Genomic DNA, 24,369 nt, shown 5'->3' with positions numbered 1-24,369 from the left:
GTACATTTATGTGGTTATCATTAAAAAAAAGAACATTCGTAAAATTGATTAACTTTATCTTTTTTTATTTCCTTCTAACAAAAAAGCCAATTGTTTAATATTTTTATTATAATCTAGCTATATACATACTTTTCTATCAACTGCAGGTTTCTTGCTTGACAAACACTTCAAGCACTGGGTTTCTGGCCACTCAGGGAAGGCACCCAGCCGGGCTTTGGTGCGCTAGTCTGCCGAAAGGGGCAGTTTTCCCCCACTTCATCAACAGAGGGCGCTCTCTCGGTTCTGTTTTACCCTACACCATCACCAGAGGTCGCCATCTCTGTTCTCATGTCAACCGCCCATATTTGCGTTAATATTTTTTTTTATATTGGCCATAAGACAAATACAAAACGACCAAGAATGTTTTTTAAGAGCTGATAGTACATTAAAATAATTCACAGACAGAGAGATAACGAGAAAGCCAGAAAAAAGCCAGAGAAAGAGAAAGAGAAATGGGAGCAAACCTAACATGTAGTTCAAACTACACCAGCGTTGGTGTTTTTAACTGTGATCGATACCAAACCGCTGTGGGGCTTCAAGCAACTATTAGTAAAAGTCACCGGAGGTATCAATACCTATGTGATTGGACAAACAACTCGTCAATCAACTCGACACATGCTCCCATTGGCCCAAATTTCATCTTCATGTCTTTCTGGGCGTTTCGGACCGCAGAGGGACGAGGAGAGACGAGGGCAGCTCTGAGAAAATGGCTGACAGATTTTCTAGGTTCAACGAAGAACGTGATTTCCAGGTAAATACGACCAAATTTACTATTATGCATAATATATCGCGCACCGAGATTAATTTAGAGTCTTTTTAAGGATTGCTGATTAATTCGTTAATTAATCCGATGGACAGGTTGTCTCGGCAGCTAACGCTAACCAGTTAGCTTACCTTAGCCGACAAGATAAGCGTCTAAAGGGGCCCTGGTTACTATGTAAAAGCAAATGTGTTATAATACCACGGAAATGTCGACTTGTCTCGAAGTGCGACACGTTTTAACCGGAACAAGGCTTGGATTTTTAAAAGATAGGTACTGTTCATTAAACGGCCTTTTTAAACGGTAACGGACGGCGCTCGCGGGGCTCGTCGCTAGCGTTAGCCAGCCTGCTAATCCCTCTGACAGGACGGCGTTAGCTAGCCGCGACGGACGGCGCTGGTCCTTTGTTGTCACCTGCTACCTTTTTTGTTTTGGGATGGCGTTTAGCGATTTGTAAGTCAACTAGTTCACTACTTCTACTTCTACTTCTACTTTCGGACAGCCGATTCGGTTGAAAGCCTGAACTGAATTGGCTAGCTAGTGTTAGCTGAGAAGTGGAAACGTGAGCTAACGACGAGTTGACTTCGTGTAGAGATAAAATATCTTAACTTCGCTAAGATATTTTAGCTACGAATTGCGATTACTTGGAATATGGATTAGCTGTTTTTAGGTCTTTAAGCCTGGTTGTCAAAGCCCAGTTTCACAAGCGCTACGTTATCGTAAAGGACAAGCTGGCTAGCCACAGTCTTTTTGTGTTCATGAGCGTAAGCCTGGCGCAGTTGATATGCTAATCTAGCTAGCTAAGCTAAATGGCTGTCTTCCTCACCATGTACTTCGTACAATGCCTTGTTTGTATGATTTTTTGTTTTGTATTCCTGATTTGCAAGTTATGCCCTCTTGTATAATCTTTAGACTGCCTTGATTGCTTCTTGTCTTAATGTCATATTTGGGAGTGTTTCGGAGAAAGCATATAACGTATTGTGACATTTGTTCTTATTAATTAATTGGTACTGTGTACAGTATGATTCGACCAACGATATCAAGATAATCTGTTTTATGTCAGGAATACACATAATTGACTTACCTTGTAACGTAGTTAACCTAGCTACACTGGGTTAAGGAATATTGGAGCTTGATGTGTTTACATTATTTGTGACCTTTCTGTGGTCATACAGTTCCTTCCAGGCTGTTAATTTTTCCTAGGCCAACAACGCTGTTTCTTAGTGTTTGTGGTGTATTATATCACGTTGTGAATTCTGTTAGGTGACGTTTTAACACACACCAGAGTTCTGACTGGGCGACAGTGTTTTCCCCCTCGTGTTGCTTGGCCTAATGGGTCCTCTTGTTTGAAATGTTCATCTTCCAGGCTTTAAAAAGTGTTTCTAAAAGTGCCCTGTTGATGCCTTATTTATGACATAATGTAGAAAGCAAATGTTCTGTTTTTTTCTGTGATAACTAAAAATAGTGTTCTTGGAATCTTGTAGCTGAGCTGCAGTTGTGGGTTGTATCAGCAGCACAGGTATTAAATGCAGGATTACTGTAATTGCCACTGCTGTCTGTGTGCTACTCAGGTGCAGGCTTGATTACACATAAGTTTTCTGTTGTCGCAGAAATAGTTTGCATTAGTCTGCACAGCCTGTCAAACTGTTGCCAATTGTAAGTTACATTGATGTAAGGAACAAGGTCTAGCAGCTATAATCAACATTGAATCCCAGCACAGTGCAATACTGTGCAGCACATTGTGACATGGAACTATGTGTGTGTGGAAACAGTGAATGCAGAAATATTGATAATGGGTAGGAGATTAAATTCAGTAACAATACAAAACAGTTTTAAAAAATAGGATTGTTTTTAAATTTGTTTATTCATTTTATTTATTTTTAGGTTGTGCAGAGGTGGGCACAGACATTCTTAGTTTAGTGTGTCATGAGACACTTTGCATACTGCATTTAGTTTGCATGCATGTTCACCCATTCTCTCTGTTCTGCCTCTCTTTCTGTTCACTCGTTTCGTTCTTCTGGCTTTGTCTTGAAGTTGGTCATGTACTATATTCACAAGAGTTGGCCGTTTACCTGTGTGGCATGGCCAGCCCTCAGGAGCACCACTGAATACTAATCAAACAGCCCGCTGTCCTCTCTCCCCTCAGCCCGCGAGACCGATACGAGGACGTGTGCAGCCATTCCTGTGTATTTCATATGTTTGAACAGTAATTTGTGCCTTGTGCCAGTAATTTGTGTCTGAAAGCTGACACATGTCTGAAAGCTTGGCTTTTGGTGATTTATCATCAGTAATTAAGATTACATGTTTCTCCCTCTGGGTTCCCGAGCTGATTGTGCATGTCTATGGTTTTGTATGTTTCGTTGTTTTTCTTTTTTGCTTGGGCGCTTGATTGTGTCACTGCTAGCCTTCAGTGGTTACTGGAGAGTTACTGAGAGTGTCTGTTCTCTGTGAAGATGGACGGCATCTCCTGCACAGAGCGCTGTGCTCTGAAGTTGGACACAGCTGTGTCTTTCTTCAGGGAGGGTGGCAGCTGAACACTCTTTCTCTCACACACACACACACACACACACACACACACACACACACACACACAGTGTATGAGGTCACTTCCTCACTGAGCATACTGCATACTGACTGCTGTCCTTACCGACACCTTGTTAAGTTTGTTCACCTTGCTCTGCGTCCTGCAGGTTAGATGCAGGGCTGGAGTAGTCTCTGCTTTTGTCTTCAATTTTTAATCTTTCCCTGTTTGCTGTTGTACGTAAGGCTACTGCGTGGATATGTCACTGTTTTATTGTTTACATAAACTGCCAACAAAGCACCCACAAATTGCTCATTATGCGTCTGTAAGCAGGTTGTCTTGTTGGTGTCTAATACCAGCTGCTTGTTTCTGTGGCCTAAATCAAAATCCAGACTCTGATTTCTCATTTTCTTCGTTTCCTTTCTTCACTGAGATATGGTGTATTGTATATGTTTCAGTGGCCTCTCAGTTGTAGTCCTAAAAAAATCTGCCAATCGCTTTATTTGTGGAAGGGGGCCGGTTGGGGGCACTCAGACCGTCCTTAATCTCCCTTTGGCAGGCAGAGGGTCCAGACTCCAATGCAACAGAGAGAGTTGGAAGGGGAAAGGGTCGCTGTGGAAGGTATTCCCCCAAGAAGGCTGTCAGTTGCGCTTGCCCGGAGTTCCACTCCTGTGGCTGTCTCTCTCTCTGCCTTGCCAGGGTCAGCTTTATTGTCCCCCCCCCCATCAGTTGCCCTCCCTCCATCCATAAATAAACTCAGACAAGAGGGGAAAGGGCTGGCTTACCAGTCTAGGGTTTTACTCACTGATATTGGGTTGATGTGCAAGTTGTAGTTATTGTGTAAGAGTCAAGATACACTCACCATATTGGGTACAACTCACTAGTGCCCCGTTTTCCTTCAGAACTACTCTATTGGATTGAGATCTCGTGACTGGAATCCATTTGAATTCAGTGAACTCATTGTAATGTTCACGAAACATCCTGATGAAGTAGCCATCAGAAGTTGGGTATACTGTGGTCATAAAGGGATGGACATGGTCAATAATGATACTGAGGTGGGCTGTGCTGTTTAACCAGTACTTAGGTGGGCTGTGGTGTTTAAACGATGATCATTTAATGTTAAGGGGCCCAAGCCATTAAACCACCACCAGCCTGAACCATTGATACAGGGCAGGATGGATTCATGCTTTCATGTTGTTTACGCTAAAATCTGATCCTACTATCCAAATGTTGCAGCAGAAATTGAGACTCATCAGAACAGACAGTGATTTTTCCAGTCTTCTATTGGACAATTTTGATGAGCACATGTGAATTGTAGCCTCAGTTGCCTGTTCATAGCTGACAGGGGTGGCACCCAGTGTGGTGTTCTGCTGCTGTAGCCCATTTACTTCCAGGTTCAATGTGTTGTGCGTTCAGAGATGCTCTTCTGCATACCTCGGTTGTAACAAGAGCTTATTGGAGTTACTGTTGCCTTTCTATCAGCTCAAACCAGTCTGACTTCTCCTCTGACCTCTGGCATCAACTGGACATTCTTTCCATTTTGATTTAGTTTCAGTTTTTCCTTTAATGTTTTATGAACTACATTTACACAAACCGTAGCAAAATGGCACTTAACATTTATGGAAGCAGTTTCAATTTTAGCAAGAAGAGTAGGACTGTATCCGTGTGGCATTGCTGGTTACCTGTGGCAGGTGAGTTGGATGAAGATTGCTCTTGGTGCACTGACAGACAACTACTTTTGTATGGTGTTTAATCATGAAAGGACTTTTTGAATTTTTTCAAGTGCTGTGTCTGAGACTTCTTACGCAGCAGCAAAAATCATCCACAAACTTGCAACCTGCATCCAGCAGTTTTCTTGTTCCTTCTCTTGTTACTTGGAAAAGCATACTGAGCTTGAGTTCACCTTGTTCCTGAGGTGTGTTTTGGATTTGACGTGGTCATTGAAAGTGTTTTCAATTCGAGTATCTTTTCAAATTGTGCAGTCAAGCTAATACCCTGATTCATAAAAATTATCGGGGTATTGTTGCACCATGAATGTCGCAGTTAAGATCATTTCACTTTTTTCAGTGCTATTCTCTAGTTTCTTTGTTCCCATTGTTATTTCCATTATTTGACATTCTTCCCATGCCAGCTAACCCACAAACACTGCAGTGTGTGTTCATGTATGTGCACAAAGACAGAAGCATGATGAGATTTGTAGTAAGTTCAGATGCTGAAAGAACAATTTCAGTTTCTGGATAGTGCCATGACATGTTTTAATAAAGTCAAATTTGGCATGTTTTTGTCCTTATATCTGAAATCCGTGTTTAGGCCTCTATTCCCTGATTCCACCTGTGCTTTACACATGTGCGGATCATTATGCTGGAAACAATAACATAAACATAGAAAACATTAAAATAATGTTGTGAATCTTGATCTTGGCAGTATTGAGTCACTGGGCAAAGTTCTCAGCCAATTGCTGTAAATGTAAAATGTAAAACATGGCCACTTTTAAAATTTGAAAATTGCACTTAGAAAAAAAAATCATGATTTTAGTATGCAATTGATAAATCATTCAGCCATACTTTAAGTTGACTGGTCTGTGATTTTAAACGGTTTTGTTTGCCATAGTTTTTACTGTGCTAAATTAAATTACCACATGTGATTTAAGTAGACTGATGCTTTGGTCCCTGGCTCTTACCAGAGCCAGGCAACAAATTCAAACTGTGGCTGTGGTTTGTTCAACACCTTCTCAAAGAGTGATGAAACCCAGGTAGAGGGAGGTGTGAGACACAGATGTTTGGGGTGCTGACCTCCAGGCACCAATGCACTGTTCATTCATGAGTGTGCCATCACTGCATGTTACAATGCGTCAGTCACAATAAGTAATCAGTCACAATTTAAATTAATGACTAATGGGGTTTTCCCAAGCTGCCATAAAACCAGTTATGAGCATTCTCAACAGTGATCTGTGTCTTCTGGAACAATAGCTGGCTTTAGAGGTTGTGGGTGGACTGAGGTGAGTTTGCTGATTACTGTGGTGTGTTTATGCTTGAGTGTAGAGTGGTGTGTGTGTGTGATGCGAGAAGTGTTTGAGCAGCTGTAGTTTGGCATGAGACATGTCTCCACTGAGCTGCCACTCAGAGGTGTCATACTTTCTTAATCTAGTCTCTGTTACACACACACACACACACAAAATGACTGTGTGTTCTGGCACAGGATAGATGCATGTTTGCAGCAACACTTCCAAGTGTGTGTTTTAGTGACTGAAGGAGAGTGAAGGCTGTGGGCTTTGTGAGACCACTCCCACACTCCCCCAGCTGTCTGGCACAGGAGACGAGCCCATGACGAGTGTAAATCAAACTGAGAGAGTATTAGGGACTCGGATCTGATTCTACTTATTCTGTCTATTGCTTGATATGGCTAAGAGTGAACCTGGAGTTGTTGCTGGTCAGTTCAGAACACTAAAAAATTTCATATATTTTGGCCATGCATTTGGGAAGATAGCTGGAGCTTGTTCAGTAACTAGACGCAAGGTCAGTTGTCCTTTGTGAGATGAGGGGCATACCGTAGGTTTGTTGGACCTTCTCAGTTCCCAGTGGTTTTTGAGCAAGGCCTTTAGGCCTAGTGAGTAAGTCAAGTCTTTTTCATCTTCTAATGCATTATGCCATCTCATGTATGCCAGTACAGAAACAGAAGTACATTTCAGAGTTATATTTTCACCACTTTATATATACTCCTGCGCGCCGAAAGTGTTCTGGCACTAGGAAAACTACACAATGATATTTGCATGCAGGAAACCATACAGCCTGAGGTTGTTTTTATTAACATAATGCTAAGATGAAGATCGTAGCTCTTAGATACTTTAGCACACAACATGCAACATGAGGAAATACTGGACTCTGGAGCACTGCAGCACCCTCTTCCAGCATGCAGACTCAGTCACTGGATTCATGGATGACATGAGTTTACCCCAGGCAGAAACCATGTCAGAAACCAACGAATTTCACACAGCTCTGAACAGCTGCTTTTAAATCTGAAAATATTATGGAGCAAAAAAATCTCAGGCTGCCCTTCGTAAGACTACGAAGCGACCAAATTTGAGTACAGTGCTTAAGTGGAACATATATGAGAACCATGTGGTGGGGTCTAAACGCAATAACAGACCTTTAAGGGGAAAACTTGCTGTGTCACTAACACTGGTGCCTCACAAGCTAAACACTTTTAGAGAAATTTGGAGGCACATCACGCCAGTCCCCATGAGAGCGCCTACTGCTGATAAGGTAGATGTACTTTCCATTTCTGTGGCTGAAGTGCACATATCTTTTAGCGACTGAAGGCCCTCAAGGCACACAGTCCAGATGGCAGTCTGTCTGTGTCCTTAAAGCACCAGCTAGCTAGAGCATTTGCAGACATTTTCAGTCCCTCTTTTTCCTTTTCTGTTGTTCCAACCTAGTCCTCTGTTTCAAACTTGTCACCTTGTAAAGACAGCCAATGTGATGTTTAAATTTCTGCCTTGGTCAACTGTAAGTGCTGTTGTGAAATGGAAGCATCTAGGAACAACAGAAGCTCAGCCCCCATGATGTGGTAGACCATGCCAACCTGAGAAGGATGTAGAGTTTAAAAATCACCCCTTATCTGTCGCATCTCCCACTACAGTTCTCCACACTGCCTCTGGACAGAACATCGGCTCAAGAACTGGCATAACGTGCACTTCCATGCCTGAGCAGTTGCACACAAGTCTAAAATCTCTATTCACAATACCACGTCTCAGCCTGGGTGGTGTAAAGCAATGAATAAACTTGGCTTTGGTGGATACCAGAGAATCCTACCTAATGTCTAGTGCCAACAGTAGAGTTTAATGGAGAGGGATGATGGCTTGTGGCTGTTTTTCAGGTTTTGGCTAGTTCCCTTAGTTCCTGTGAAGGGTAATATTAACGTTACGGCAAAGACCTTTCCAACTTTTGATTCCTGTTCCAGCATGACCATGACCTTGTGCACAAAGCAAAGCTCGTGAAGACAATGTGTAATGAGTTTGGTTTGGAGGAACTCCAGTGGCCTGCATAGAGGCCTGACCTGAACCTGAACACCTTTGGGGGAAAAAAAATGGAATGTTGATTGTGAGCCCGGTCGTCTCAGCCAACATCAGCACCTGACCTTACAAAAGCTCTTTAGACTGAATGGTCACACCCTAGACGCTTCCACACAATCAATTCCAAAATCTTGTGGAAAGCCTTCCCAGAAGAGTGGGGGGTATAACACACAGAGAGCTCACTTGGACAGCATCTCACACCCACACTAGACCTTGCAGGGACAACCTCACACACCCACACGCAGACCTCACAGGGACAACCTCACGTGCAAACACGCAGACCTCACGTGGACAGTCTCACGCACCCACATGCAGAACTCATGTGGACACCTTCACCATACAACCCCTAGTCACTCTTTATTACAACAGTCATGTATTAGCACAGAGTAATATTTAACAGCTCACAGCATATTGCACTCTGCCTGCTCATGTACACCCCTCTTCTTTCTACTCAGGGTTTACTAGACAGGTTGCCTGCAGTGTGTGTTATAGTGTGTGTATAGAGTAAATGATGTGTGTATGATGATGTGCATAGAATGACTGTGGCTTGTGTATTCAAACCAAATGTGGGTAGGGGGAAGAACATGACTATGTGCGTGTGCATATGCCGGTGTCAGTACTGTCGTGTTGAAGTAGTCCTCTGGATTTACTGTCTCTTGGCTAGACCAGCAACCTCTCAGCATTATAGATATTTCGACATTGTCTGAAAAACATTGTGTATGCCCAGCACACAAACTGTCTGACATCTGTCTTTTCCTGTCATTGGGTTTGGAGTCTGCTTAATGTGTTGAGAAGTTTGGGAGCTCATTTACAGCGATGGAGAGAAAAAAACAGGCAGAGAAAGAGAATGAAGCCTCATCTTTGATGTTGACTACACCTTCTTGAAGGAAGGAAAGTAAACAGGTACATTCCGAGTCCCGTGTCCTGTTCCAGCCCGAGCCCCACTTCTCCGGTTCTGTTACGAATCCCATGTCCTGGTCCAGTCTGTGCTGCTCACTTACATGCCATCAGTTGAGCTGTTTTTACGCTGTGGAACATCGTTTCACACTACTGTTTTCCTGTTCTTGATCAGTATTTGAAATACTGATAATTCTTGGGTGTTTGTTCCCACTGAGATGGGAGAAGTGTATCGGTTCCCATTAAAAATAGGAAGTGTAATTTCTCTTTTTGTGTTGTTTTTGTGGCCTGATCTCCTCCCTCTGTGTATGCAGGGTGGTAACCACTTTGACCAGTATGAAGAAGGCCAATTGGACTTCGAACAGGCATCCTTGGACAAGCCCATAGAATCGGTAAGGTCTCAACCATCACCTTGTTGCCATTGAGCTAGATTGCTTACAGTGTGTGTGAGAGAGTGAGTGGATAATTGGTCCAGTCAGAGATTATAGTCACACCTCCTCTGCTGTCAGCCCCCCCCATCTCTTCACTCTTAAAATCAGATACCCCTCCCTCCTTTCTGTCGTGTTTTATGTCCCTTCAGAGCCCCTGTAGAATCATTCCCTCAGTGATCACTTCTGGTGCCATAACCTGTGTGATTGTTACCATAATCACATGACATGGAGGAGATCTGGTGGACTGTACCAATCACTGTGATCGGTCCTCCTTGTTTTGCCTCGTTTGATCAGACTGTGTGTGCGCGTGTATGCGCCCTCGCGCGCGCGCGCGTGTGTGTGTGTGTGTGTGTGTGTGTGTGTGTGTGTGTGTGTGTGTGTGTGTGTGTGTGTGTGTGTGTGTGTGTGTGTGTGTGTGTGTGTGTGTGTGCGCGCGCGCGTTCGCGCGCGTGCCAGGTCATGCACCAAGCCTTTCTGTTTTTAATTTTGAAATGCTCCTTGATTGTGGATTGGATGACACATTGCCTCTCATTAAACCAAAGTGAGGAAGGCTAGATCACAGTAGCTGTCGTTTATCAGTGAACATGATGCAAAGCCTTAGGGAAGCAGACACATGGGCTGTCACACACAGGAAGGGGGCATGTCAGAGAGCGTAGGTGGAGTTACTGCTGTAGTTACCCACCATGCTCCATTTGTGTGCTCCACATGCTGGGTGGGTCCATGTTGCTTCAGCAGTGGATTAGCTGTTGCACAGTAAGAAGGTTAGGCTGCACACACTGCAGCTGTGTGGGAGTCCAGAGCTCTGAGTTCTCTCTCTCTCTCCCTCTCTATGACTTGCTCTCTGGCATGCTCTCTCTCCCTCTCATACTCTCCCGCACGCACACATGACGAGTAAAATACAAGCGTGTTTGAAAAACAGAAGTTAATCTAACATACCCAGTGAGTGCATATATGTGTTGAATTTAATCACATGCTAAGGTTTCACAAAGAGACACATTAACACACAGATGATCAGATGACCACCAGAACCACTTTTCTGTCATTTACACACATACTGCATTATGTCTTCATGAAATGTCTAATCTGGTTTGGGCAAGCTAGCAGTGTGTTATCCAGTCTACAAAAAGGATGTAAGAGTAAGAATGTCTCTGTGTGTGTGTGTGTGCGCGCGTGTGTGTGTGTGCACGCGCGCACATGTGCACCTGTGATCAGTATTTGTGTGTGTGTGTGTTTTTGTGTTTGTGTGTGTGTGTGTGTGAGTGTGTATAGGACAGTAATTTCAGATGTTTGCAGTATTGTACACAACTTGGGGTGTTGACATTTCTCTCCTGCAGCGAGTTGGCCACTATTAGCTAAGCAGCTCTGACCCGGTTTGTATCTGCACGCTCTGCTCTCCTACTCCTGTCTCTGTAGGGGCTCCTTGTAACGCTTCTCTCTCTCTCTCTCTCTTTCTCTCTCTCTCTCTCTCACACACACATCCCTCTCTCACTTATCCTGTCTCTCTCTCTGTCTTGCACACACCCCTTCTGTCTTTCTCTCACACTTTCTCTCAAAAACTGATTCTCTCTCTCTCTCTCTCTCTCTCTCTCTCCAACACAGTGATTCGGTGTACAGTACCCTCTGTCATTATGTGCTGGCATGGTGCTTGTGCAAATGGGACTGCATTTTTTGCTGACTAGGCATGTAGATAATATCGCAGGCGGCCCGCCTCTCTCTCTCTCGCTCTCTCTCTATCTTATCTGTCTGTCTATCTAGCCCACATTCAGTACCCCCCTCTCTCTCTCACCCCCTTTTTTACACCCCCTTCTCTGTTAGTCTCTTTCCTTCTTTCTTAGTCTACATGCCTGACTACCCTCCTGCTCTCCATATTACCCTCTTGGCTCCAATGCGTTTTAGCTTGGAATACTTAAAATACATTAATACATAATACAGTTGTACATTACATTTACTGGGACAGAAAACAAATGTTAATTTTAGAGTTTCAACACAATGAGAAATCTTGCGATTATAATTAAATATTTATAAGTAATTAAATATTAAGACTGTGGTTTTTATCATGTATCTGTTTATTCTTAGGCTGTAAAACCATTGTCAACATCAGTGGCAATGTCCCTCAGCAAGAATGCCCACACCATCAGCAAAACATTGTGGTGAATGTGGGTATTAAACCTTTGGAAGGTTCAACTGCAAACAGAGCACGATGTTCAGTAGTTCTGCTACGCTGTGGTATGCGGTACGCTACCGTGTGTAATGCTTTGCTTAGGGTCAGCAGTGTGGAGTCACCATCCCTGCAGGACTGCCTCCTAGTTCTGCCGCTGAGGCTGTGAAACTGGTTTCCTGCTGTTCTAAACCTGCTGCTGCCACCGTCCAAAATACTGGCCTGCAGATCGTAGCCATTCTTGATTTGGCCTTTAAGTGACTCGGATCACAGAAATGCACAAATAAACACATAACCCTTTATAGGTTTATAGGTGGAAAGGAGTAAGCTCTTTTCCAGCAAGATTTCTCAGACTTTTAAGATGAAATGTAGTTCAAGATCTGCCCACTGTACAGGCAGATCCCATGATGGAAGGACCCCAGAGAGGGCAGGCGAGCAGGAGAGGTGGCTAGGCAGCCGCCTGACTGAAAAGATCCCTGCTCCTGCGCTATTGTCTGTGGAGGGGCGTGGAGGGTGGAGACGACACACGCAGAGAGATGCGCAAATGTTTACGGTGCCAGACACGATGGCTGTCACTGTCTTCCACAGTTACACCCAAGATTGAAATGCATGACTCAATTCATCTATTAGAATTGAATACATGTGCAGTTACATATGCACTCACACACAGACTCTCTTACCCACCAATTCTGGGCAAGGGGAATTGCCCTTTGTTCTTATGTTCTTGAAGCAGAGGTGGGTTGAAACACCAGAAATGCTTTTGTATCAATCAGCAAGTGGATGGAACTAGGACAGTGACAGCTATCCTTCAGCGCGCGCGTGTGTGTGTGTGTGTGTGTGTGTGTCCTCGCTCTGCACCCCTCTTGTGCCATCTTTGTGTGTGAACCGTAGAGAGCTAGAGGTCTGTGCTTCTTTAACTGGGATTGATCTTCTCTCATGCTTTTTTATCTCCTGTCCCATCCCCCCATTCTCCCCTTTCGTCTTCTTTCTCTATTTTTTGGTTGTGCATGTGTTAACTTTATCCCTCTCTTCTCTTCTGTCTGGACCCCCCCCCCTCCCTTTATGGTTGTCCTTCCATACACCCCACAACCCTGGGAGATGTGCACTGGGCAGCTACAGAGTTAATATATTCTCCCCCCCCCCCCTCACACACACAAGGACTGGTCAGTGTTTTATCTAGAGTTGTGATCACTTCACTTTCACTCTTTTTGTCTGTCCTGTCTATCATGCACATGCGCGAGCGCGCACACATCCACACAGGGTCAGTGCTGTCTATTTTACACTATGCAGTACCTGCACGTCTCCTTTTCACACTTTCAGTAACATGAGGCACATTAAGGGCTGCACACATTCCCATCTAACTGCTCTTGACTTGAGACAAACATATGGTTAGGTGTTTTGAGTGTTTAGTTCCAGAAACAAAACAAATATAAGTATAACTGTGTACACATTTACAGCGTGTATCAGATGATCTCCACACACACACACACACACACACACACACACACACACACGGCGGAAGGACTGATCCTTCTTCAGTCAGTCAGTCTGACAGCTCAAGTCAGAATTTGATGTTCTGAGGGAAAGGTCAAGAGTTGCTCTGACTCCTGTGCACAGATCCCAGAATGGCTCTCTTCAGTATGCTCATTGAGTGGTGCCAGTTCACCGCCTCTGGGGCAAGCCGGTGGGTTTAGAGTGGCTGGAGGCTGGTGGTAGAATGGAGGGTGGTGGTAGGCTGGCTCACGGCTCAGAGTGAAGTGTGGAGCACAGGACTATTTCCATTTCCATTCTGCAGTGGAAAATTATTATAAAAATACATCCGTAGAGGCGAGGGGGTATGAGGATAAACTAGATAAAGCTACAGCTCTCTCTCTCTTCTGTGTAGTTCCTGTCTAGTCACCTCTGTCCATTATCAGGATAATGGCTCCTATTTCCCTCCCTCACTTGTTTTCTGAGCCGTTCATGCCCCTCTCTCTGACTGACTGACACACACACACACACACACACACACACACACACACACACACACAGGCGTGGAGAGCAGCTGTCTCTGGTTCCCAGTTAAATACAGTATTAATAGCTCTGGGGTCTGAGAGCAGGAGTCACAGCACACGTCTCTCTCTATCAAGCCCACCACTACAGCCACAAACTGCTTCTTATTCGGTTACACTCTATTTACCTCTTCCCTGGGCTTTTACGGTGTTTGGGTGTGGTTTATATCAGGGGGTGGGTGGGTTGGTGTGTGTGGGTGTGTGTGTGGCCTTTCTCACTAAGGCAAAGATTAGTTCTTCAATCCACTTATTTTACCAAAACCTTTAGTAAGACACTCCAAATGTTACAGAACATATGACATTTGGAAAACACATGTATTTACACATGTACACACACATATGAGAACACACAAGTTTACTCTCTCTTCACCCCTCTTTAATAGCAGCTCAGTGCACTCTCTCCACCAACACACTATCCTTGTGGGAGTGTACCCATTTAATAACCTTTTTTTCCTTCTTACATTTTTGAATCATTTATTTTAACAACTACAGACTGACAGTTAGTGGGTTTGTAGATGTCTGACACTGTCACTGTTGTAATTTAGTGGAAAGATTGCACTTGTCAGGCAGTGTGAACAGTAGAGCGCTGTAGAGGATGGACTTTTCTTCTGTTGTGTGTGACGTTTGACTGTTCTTTTGACAGGCCAGGGTTTTAAAAGCCAGGTTCGTATGGACATGTTTTCACTCCACTTGCACTGCTGTTGGACTATCGGCGTTGTTGCTTTTCATCTGTCTGTTTTTTGTTTTGGCACACCCATCTGTTCATCCGCACAAAACCCGCCCACCCCGCCTCCAACCCCCCTAGCCCCTCCCACACCACCTTCTGGTCACGCCTTGCCTCTGACCCAGTCACAGAGCCTGGTGATGCCAGCATCTTGTTCTGATTGGCTATTTGGAAATATTCTAAAGTCCATTCTAAAGTAACAGAAAATTATCTATTTTTTAACCTTCCTCGTTTTGTTTGTTTGTTTTCTGATTGGCATCAATGTAGGATTGAATTGTTATGCAGAGACCACTGGGTAGTATGAGGTCATCTGAATGCTCACCCTGTTTGGATGCAGGTCCTGTCATCCAAACAATGTGATGGTGCGTGCATGTGCATGTGTGCGCACTACTGTTACTAGATTCCGCTGCAGAACCACTGCATTGCAGACAGTTTGACCAGGGCTCACTGCAAGAGTATCTGCACTGCTGCTTTTAGGATCTCTGTCTCTCCCCCACCCCTCTCTCTCCTCCCCCTCCTTTCTCCCCTTTACACGTTCAGCAGATGCATGAGATCAGTTGCTCGTCATTTCATCCCAGTCCTTAAGGGACACACTTTTCAGTCAGGACACATTATTTCCACTCTGCTGTTGTAATGCGCTGGACTCTCTTCCCAAGTGCTATTGCAGGATGTTTTCTCTAGAGATGGACTGGTCCTGCCCTCAATTCCTCATTGGTTGCGCACGCAGCTTCCTGTCATGCTGGCCATGCTGGCTGTAAATAAAACCAAACATCTGTAGGGGCAGAAATACGGCGGTAACTGGCCACTGTTCCGTTCCATCTTGCCTCTCCATAGTTTGAAGGGCAGAACAAGGCCAGGTACGCCCGATTTCTCAGGAGGTTTATTGAGAGAACCTAATTTTATAAGCAGACAAAAAAAGTGCAGGTGGAGTTTGACAGAACACCACGAATTGAGGAAATTGAGCATAGAGAGATGATCTCAGCCCTACCTTCCCTAAATTAAAAAAATGTCAATTTTACACCGTCTGTTTGTAGCTAACTGCATTTTTTTGTTTGTTTGTTTTTGATTTGTCAGAGAAAAGGTGGTGACAAAGATATTTTTTTAAGAGGTGTGTTTTGTGCTGGTGACCTCACCTATCCCGACCATAATGCACTAACTCTGTTTTTGACTTCTCCCCACCCCCCTGACCGTGAGACCACCACTCATTGGCTTGGCCTGCTTCAGTCTAACCCCGCCCCCTCTAGCCTGCGCCCTCATTTTAGATGCCTTTGTATGTCACCTCCCTGCGCCTGTTCTCATTTCTAACCTCTGTCCATGGCACTTGGTCCGTCCCTCCTCCTCCCTGTATGTGCTCCATATACAGGCAGTACTAACACCGCCGTGTCCTTCTGTTAAAGTGGTGTAACACAGATCTGCATGCTACTCAATGGGCGTTTTTGGTATTCACCTTTCCCACATTTCGTATGACTACGTTTGTGCCTTTTTTGTCTATATGAATATACACATATATATATATATATATATTTCCCCTCTATTATGTCCAGGTTTGTCTGTCTTTTTCCCCCCTCAGTATGCTTGGAATGTGACTCGGCACACATTTTGAAGTGACCTTTTTGGCTGGATTTTAAATTATGATGGAATAGTCTTGCATTTCAGCCTCCGCCCCCGTTTTTTAAGCCTTAGAACAATCTCTTATCCTGACACATTCAAACACTTCTCCTCTCCTCCCAGACACACACACACACACACTCTGGGCCTCCTAATGGTAACACGAGGCCCTTGTCTCTCTCCGTGTCTCTCTTTCCATTTCACTTTCCTCTCTCTCTCCTTCCTCTTTTTCTCTCCCCCCCCCCCCCCGCACTTTCGTTTCGGCTGCGTGTACCGTATGTCTCATGGTGGCCCTGTTGTCATGGTGACCTCACAGAAAGCTTGTGAAGTTTATCTCTGTATGTTTACACATGGTGTATGCCTCCTCTTTCTCTCCTTGTTTATTTCCTCCTAGTTTGTTTGTGCATTAATCTCTCTGGAGCGGTTTATATATGTATGTATGTATGTGCCATGATACGTATATATAACCGTGCCTTCCCGTCTCTTTCCTCTGAACTTGGAGGAGAACGGTATACTCAGAGGTGTCCCCCCCCACATGTGTGGCTGGCTCTTTTAGCTTCCCTGTACACACTGTAGATCAGCCTGTAGACTCAGTGAGGAACTCCATAGTGGTGCAGAGACCCTGTTTGTAGTGGGAGCTCCAGCCTGGGTAGTGTGTAGGAACGGGTAGGGAGCCCTATAACATGCCTCTCTACCTCTCTCTCTCCTCTCACCCCCTCCTCTCCTTTACCCTAACCTCCTTCCTTCTAGAACTCTGAGCAAAGGGAGTTTATTGATATCAGAGGGTGTAGTTTACGATACATTATCATAATGATGTTGATGATTTATAACGAAGACAGGCGAAGATATTCTTATGGTAGTCTTGCTGCCGTGTTTGTGTGCTCATGTCGTCTGTGTGTGTGTGTGTGTGTGTGTGTGTGTGTGTGGAAAGCTCCTCTTATTATTGGAATATTTTGGTCTTTTTCCTCTTCTCCTTCTATCAGGATAACATTGGTCATCGGCTACTTCAGAAGCATGGCTGGAGACTCGGACAAGGCCTGGGCAAAACCATGCAGGGTAAGGAGTCGCTCTCTCTTTCTCTCTCTCTCTCTCTCTCTCTTCCTTCCTCCCTCTCTCCTCTTTTGTAGAGTTTCATAATTTTACCCCGCCCACAGACCTTAACATCTCTTTCTGGACTCTCACTGGTCATGCCATTGGTCAGTAGTTCTCATATGAAAGCAGGACTATGGAGTTTTCACAGCTGTGCTAGTGAAGGGCTTCTGTTGGTAAATTGGTGATGATCCCTCATTGTTGATGAATGTGTAAAGGCAGAGATGTCAGGATGGGGAGTGGGGGTGCTGTATTGTACCATAAGGCTTTTAGACCTGGGGCAGTGTGTCTCTCACACACAGTAAGAGTATATTAGTAGAGCATATTGCCTCTGGTTTCTAGATGAATAAATAAAGGAATAAATAAAAGATCTTATCATACTTAAACCGAATGAAGCCGAGCTCCACTATGAACATCACATCCAAAATAGCCAGAGAAACTACCGGGTGTTTGCCTCCCTCTGTCTCTCCTCTCCCTCTGTCTATTTATCCTCCTCCCTTCTTCCTTCTCTCCTCTTCTCGCTTTTCCACTTCCTCTATTCCTCTTTTCCTCGGTCTCCCTGACTCTGTCGGTTGCCGGCAGAATGTCAAAATCGCCCCCTTGTTACTGCGACCTTGTTTACTGGTTGTTGGGTGTGGTGTAGTGTGTGTGTGTGTGTGTGTTTGTTTGTTTGTTTGTTTGTTTGTTTGTTTGTTTGTTTTCCATACACACAACCCCTCCTTGTCTGTGAACAAACCGTAGCATTGAGACACAGGCAACGATGGGATTGGCAGTCTACTCAGAATACACACTCTTCACTCTCAGAACAAGCTCATACGTTTGTAGAATTTGCTTCTTAGCAAAGGGATGGTGGTGGGACGAAGCTGCAAGGGCGGTCCTGTGTGTTCCACTTTGAGTCGAATCACACACACCATCCAAACTGCAAGCTTTGTCAGACGGACCCTAGATTGTACAGCCATGTGGACTAATTTGACTCACAATGATCTCTCATATGCCTGTCAGTGACAGCAGTGTGTAAATGAGTTTCCTTATGGTTGTAATATATGTGAAGGGAACTAGTGGGGCAAACATAAGATTTGGTCACACATGCACACAGCCAATTCACTGCTGCAAATGTACAAGTCTGGTGAACTATAACTACTGAACTACTGTGTGGTGTATGAAGGTACAAGTTCCAGCCTGGGCTAAGCTGACCAAAGGATATGTGCTTTAAAAAGTGAGAAAGAAAGATTTGAAATTTAGAATTTCACACATGCCACACTTATCCAGTTGTTCATTTATCCTCCTGGATGAAAATTCTTGCAGTCTTTAGAGTGTTTCTATCACTTGTAAGGGAGTGATAATGGAAACAGTACACAAGAGATACAGTGGATACTATTTATAATTAGTATAGTTATGATTAACACAACGCTTTGTAAACTGTTTTCACATAAATCTAGTTCTACTTCCAATTTAGTGGTGAAGCAGAAAACATTTCCTTGAGCCTTCTAGCTGTTAGTGCAGTCATATGTGGTCCCACCAGGAGAGGAAAATAATGTGTGCTTTTAAATGGCCATGGCTATGATGTAATCAATATTTTATTCCCAACAGGAAAGTTAAAAGGTGGCCTCAAATTAGAGTGCCTGGCTGGAGATTGTGCGTGCTGCTGATAGGAGCCGCATCTCTCTCTCTCTCTCTCTCTCTCTCTCTCTCTCTCTGTCTCTCTCTCTCTCTCTCTCTCTCTCTCTCTGTCTCTCTCTCTCTCTCTCTGTCTCTCTCTCTCTCTCTCTCTCTCTCTCTCTCTCTCTCTCTCTCTCTCTCTCCTCCAAACCCTACATGGCGAAATACAGGACAGTGCAGCCGTGTGTTGTGCTCAAAGAGCTAAGATCCTTAACCGAGCCAAAAATGAACATCACTCTGTATAGCACTAACTCTCTCATGCCCAAATGTGTATGTATACACACGCGTGCGTGCTTCAGCATGAATGTTGATGCTCAAATATGCAATACAAAATCAGCAGCTCAGATCAAGAATCTTTTTCTAAAAACACACAGGTATGAACACACTTCACTGAAAAAGCACCCCTGAATAAATTACCTTGCAAATGATCTGCTACTGTGTGTCCCTTTTATCTTTCTACTGTCACTGATTACCTCTCATTAAACTATCCTACATATTACTGAAGTCACGTTTTAATATGCTATTTTAAAGTGCTATAGAAAAATCCAGTATGGTGTATTAAAGAGGTTGTGTTTGCAGTTCAAAACTGTTGAAAACTATGAGGGTCTGTCTCTCTCATTCACGTTGTCCTCTCTTGCATGGATAACAATGTCATAACTGGCAGAGATAGGGGCTATTCAGCAATTGATCAGTGAGTTCAGAGGGTTTAGAGGACACGCGCACCCCCCAGTCGGCTCAGTGCAGTGTATCAAAGCAGTCCCACTCCATAGCCCTCTCTAATTGAAAACATCTGCAGAGTGCTGAGCTGTGCAGGCTTGCTGTATTTGGCCGTATGTACGTATATGTGTGTTGAGGGGGTAGATTGTGCTGGTATGCACAAGTGTGCTTGTGTCAGGGATTGCAGAAGGTGTGAAGTTGTGATTTGAACCTGCTTTCCTCTCATCAGCTCTCCAGGCTATGTGATGGGGGTTTGCAGGGTTTTTGCGTTTACAAGGTGACTGCTTGCTTCTGCCTTTTAGACTGTGCTTAGTGTGAGATGTTTGGGTACTTGTTACACACACAAAGATACCTCTGTTGGACAGCGGTTATTTCCCAGCTGACTTCATCGGTGTGTGTGAGAGAGAGAGCAAGAGAGAGATCTGTGGTGCTTTATCTATTCACTTCTGTACAGCATGTTCCATATGCCTTCATTCACCAAGCTGAGGACACACAGGAGCTGCAATGAGCATGACAGCACAGAGGGTAACAGTGAGCATTTTATTGAACATCTTTATACTAAATCATAAATTTGAACATTCTAACAAAGATCGACGCAACTGGATTGCAAGCTTGATTAGGATGCATCAGTGCGTGACCACACCCCTAGTTCAGTGAGATCAGATCAATGAAGAGATTTCTGTGTCAAGCTTTGCCTCTTGTTCTAGCTACATTCGCCAAGCCACAGAGGAATCAGGCAGTAGCAGCACTCAGAGTTCTGTTTCCATGACAACAGTCGCTCTATTGGTTGCTCTCATGACACTGCCGTCATGGAACCCTCAGCACTGTGGGACATGCAGCTGTAGACCAAGGGTGAGCCGAGCCTTTGCTGGTGCAGGAATACCTTACAGCACGACCCTGAAACGTTGAGCATCTCAGCACGGCCCACGACCCATTCTCACTCACACAATGTTAGCATCTTCATCTCGTTTCTGTAGAGCTTTTGGTTATTCATTATCGTAATGTCGTGATTTAGGATGGGGAGGGGTAGGATCTGGTCACAGCTGTGTAAGCAGGTCTGTATTCCACATCAGAGCTGCTGTCTGTAGACTTTAGCTTGAAGGATATTGATGAGAGAGAGGTTCATGGTGAGGCTGGGAGTCTGGCCACCTTGGGAGAGGCTGAGCGATCAGGTCACACTTTGAGAGGCTTTGGGTGACCCTGTTTCTAAATGCTGTTAGGTGTGCATGTTATGGCAGTCTGCAGTAGTATTTCTGCCGGCTTGTTGATGGAGGACGTATCAGTGCTTTATACAAACGTGTTTTCAGATCGGCACCACTGGTCCAGAGGGTGAGCTGTACTCTGTATAGCCAAAGGTATGTGCATACTTAGTTGAGTGTGGGGCTTGTTCAGAATATCTGATCAATGTGACCTACATCTGACATGGCCTGAACCGATTTGAACCACCCCACATACGCAGGGGACAAGTGACTCGACCGTACAGACGGAAACACCTGACCGGCCGTAGCCCGTTGCCTCACTCATTGTCCTGCTGTTCTTTTAGATGAGTTGGTTTGGTGTCACACGAGTCGTTCAAGCTCCATGGCTGTCCTTGTCACAGGCAGAAGCCGCTGTTCTTTCCTTCATGAGTAGATGGTGGAAGTGTGTGCGCGCTAGGTCTTGGACGGATCATCAGCGTTTGGCTGCGTGCAGCTGGTCTGAATGTCCATACCTCCTCAGAGGACCTGTGATGTTGGACTGTATAACCTGTACACACTTTCTCTCCCGTACAGAGACCTGCTTCCTTCACAGGATTGAAATGTTTCCCCAAATGCTTTGAGTTTCCATTGTATTGACTGTTTTTTTGATGTTGTTTTTGTTTTTGTTTTTTTGTTTTTTCTCTTCTTTGTTTTTGCTCTTACCTCCCCCCTCCCCCTTTTTTTAGGTAAGGTTTGTAGGAACCCTTTTCCCTTTTTGTGTGAGTGTGGGTGTGGGTGTTTTTGTTTTGAGGATGAAATAACTCTCCCCTTTACAGTGTAGTCTTAACAGCCTCTCTTAGTTCCCTCCTATAAGCTTCAATTCTCTAAACTTTCTCTGCTCTGAATACCAGTGCTGTGAATCTAAACTCACACTAGAATTTAATCTGTAAATTGTAATTTGTGATTTCGTCCAGGTTTCAGTCTTTTTTCATTTGTCAGTTTATTTCTGGCTGCAGTGGGGGTGTTTTGATTGGCTGTGAATATGAGATTGGGTTCTATGATTGGCTGTGAACATGAGATTGGGTTCTATGATTGGCTTTGAATGTGTCTTCGCTTTTCCCCCCTTTCCCATGATTCTTTTGAATGGCTTGCAGAATGAGCCTGAAACTCCGCCCATCTTCCCCGCCCCCTTTTCCCGCCTATCGGTCGGTCTGTTTGCTTGTGTCCACTCTTGTGAAGTGACTGTAATGTGCGTGCGTGTGCTGTGTCAAGTATGAGTGTGTATGTGTGAGTGAAAGTGTGGGTATGTGTGTGGGGGTGTGTTAGTGTTTGTCACCAATAAGGGGGTGGGGGCTCGGGTGTTCTGGCTTGCAGAGAGAAATTTCACACCATCTTGCCTGCATCTCCCGTTCCCCTCTTGTGTATGTACATATTTATCTGAAAACAGCACCCTGCCAGTCTCTTCTCCCCTCTCCTGCAAAGCATGCGGGTCTTACACACCCAGTCTGGGTGTGTCTTGAGTTTTGAGTAGTGCAGTGCTTCAGTGAAGTGATTAACTGAACACCACTGAAGACCGAATGCTATTATAGACATTGGTAAAACGCTGTGTCTTACTGCATTAGTAAACTTGCAGGCACCCCTGCTGGTTCCTCCGGTCATCTCCTGCTGTAGAGCGGAAGACATGGAGTCACAATGGCCGTGTTCTGAGCCGGTCAGATCCACACCTCGATCCGCAGGCTCGCTGTAGCCTGAGGGAGCAGACCAGGCAGGGTTATGTTGGCGTTCTAGCCAGGGGAGAGTCAGGCAGCAGAATGTGATGCGCTCAGTGGAGAATGTGTGCTTGTGTGGAGGTGCTTTTCCCATCAGAATTGCATCTATAGTTCACAGAAGTCGGCAGCCTTCCTTCTGATCTGGCTGTTGGTTTTACTTCATGCACGTAAGGAAATTTCTGTTGTGAACTACAAAAGCCAAAAACTTTGAAAGAAAAATTATTTTTTAAATGATTTTTAGTGTCATGGAATCACAGTGAAGGGGCATACTTGACTCTCCACCCAATGTGGGACCATTCCAAACCTGTAAGAATCATTGTGTGACATGAGGAGGTGGAGATGATGGTGAGAGAGGCATCCCTGCAGTCGCCCACGCCCACAGCGGTGTGGGGGTACACCAAGGCCTCTACCCCTCAATCCCCAAAACCCCAACACCCCTGACCCCTCTCTGTGTGCCTCAATCTTCCTGCTTAACCAATTGGTGTTTCTTTTTTGCAGCGGTTTGATCCCGACCATGTTGTGCTGATGGTAAACTTAGTGGTAAATGTTATTTTCCACCCCTGATTGAATTGGTTAATTTATTTTTATTTTATTTATCCTTCTTTGTTTTTAGTTTTGCTTAATTTGATTTTTAACCCTTTCTCCCGTATTTTATTTTTATTTATATTCTTGTCATCGGAGCACTAGTGTTTTAATGAGCTTCTTCTACTGTGTCTGCCTCTACCTGTATAAGTCATCGTCCTGCTGCCTGTGTCAGACTCTTATAGAGCACTTCTCATTGTTTCTCCTTTTGTTTTCCGTTTTGAATGTATTTATTTGAGATATTGTGATTCGTTCCACACACACACACACACACACCCTCCTTTTTTCTGGTTCAGTGCACATTCCTCATCAAATGCCTAATGCTAGATGCGTTGTCACATTTGTTCCCAAAAGACTGATTACTGGGAAGGGAATAGATTGAGATCATATTAAATTGAGCCTGGTTTGGGACTCTGACCTACTTCTGTTATAGGAGTGACCAGACACACCCCTGATTAATATGTTGGGTGTTGTCTCTTACAGTGGTCACTTCAGACCCCTCTTCAGCAGCTGTACTTCCCCACGAAGGGGGGGGGAAAAAAAACTCTTTCGGCTGCAGTTTTAAAATCTGCTCGTCTTCGTACAGCAGCAAATCCAAGACGTTCTTGTCCCACTGGATTGAACAGATCACATAAACACAGTATCACTTAATGAAAAAGATCCCTTGGTGGGATGTGAGTTTGGGGGTTGGTTGGAGTCCCAGCAGGCCTGCTCTCCTCTGTCCCGTTGTTACCGGAGCAGAGTGCCGTGTGTCTGAGGTTGGAGCAGTGCCGCTGGGCTGAGGTCGGATTCTCCAAACTCGCCTGCTGTTTGAGCAGAACAGTCCCTAACGCCACGCTTTTCCCTATAGGGCTAGGAATTAAAACGACATCTGTCGTCCAGGCAGTGCTTCAAGCCTGACATCTTTTTGCCATACTTAAATTTTTATGTAGTTGTAAAAGATACTGCAATAAATTTCTATTCCCTCTTTTTCTTTCTTCCTGGTGTTTCTGTACATTCTTCTTGAATGTTGAGTATTGAATAGACAGCCAAGTAAACACTCCAGAATAAAGTACTGGGCCACTTTAGTGGGTTTTCAATGTCTCTCTTCCTAGTGTAAAGCACAGGGGACTAAT

The 24,369-nt window shown here is 44.5% G+C and overlaps 1 protein-coding gene across 6 annotated transcripts in view; it reads left to right on the top strand.

The window, feature by feature from the left end:
- The first annotated feature begins 681 nt into the window (after positions 1 to 681).
- Positions 682 to 24,369, top strand: part of gpatch8 (G patch domain containing 8) — a 40,863-nt gene continuing 17,175 nt past the window's right edge. Inside the window, exons 1-5 of one of the 6 annotated variants that reach the window (XM_081711589.1) lie at positions 9,603 to 9,680; positions 11,054 to 11,089; positions 14,572 to 14,591; positions 17,244 to 17,316; positions 23,171 to 23,212. Coding sequence is in view for 3 of the 6 variants with exons in the window: in XM_027029785.3 (XP_026885586.2) it covers positions 746 to 790; positions 9,603 to 9,680; positions 17,244 to 17,316 (196 nt within the window). In the remaining 3 variants the exon portion in view is untranslated. Of the gene's footprint in view, positions 791 to 9,602; positions 9,681 to 11,053; positions 11,876 to 14,571; positions 14,592 to 17,243; positions 17,317 to 21,649; positions 23,213 to 24,369 lie in introns of those variants that run through there. The other 5 variants (XM_035527217.2, XM_027029786.3, XM_035527213.2 and 2 more) reach the window with 5 other exon arrangements.

This window comes from Electrophorus electricus, chromosome 3 (genome assembly GCF_041902795.1).
Source record: "Electrophorus electricus isolate QZ-2024a chromosome 3, ASM4190279v1, whole genome shotgun sequence".
Classification (NCBI taxonomy): Eukaryota; Metazoa; Chordata; class Actinopteri; order Gymnotiformes; family Gymnotidae; genus Electrophorus; species Electrophorus electricus.
The sequence above is the reverse complement of the archived record's forward strand: the minus strand, read 5'-3'. Positions and strand labels throughout refer to the sequence as shown.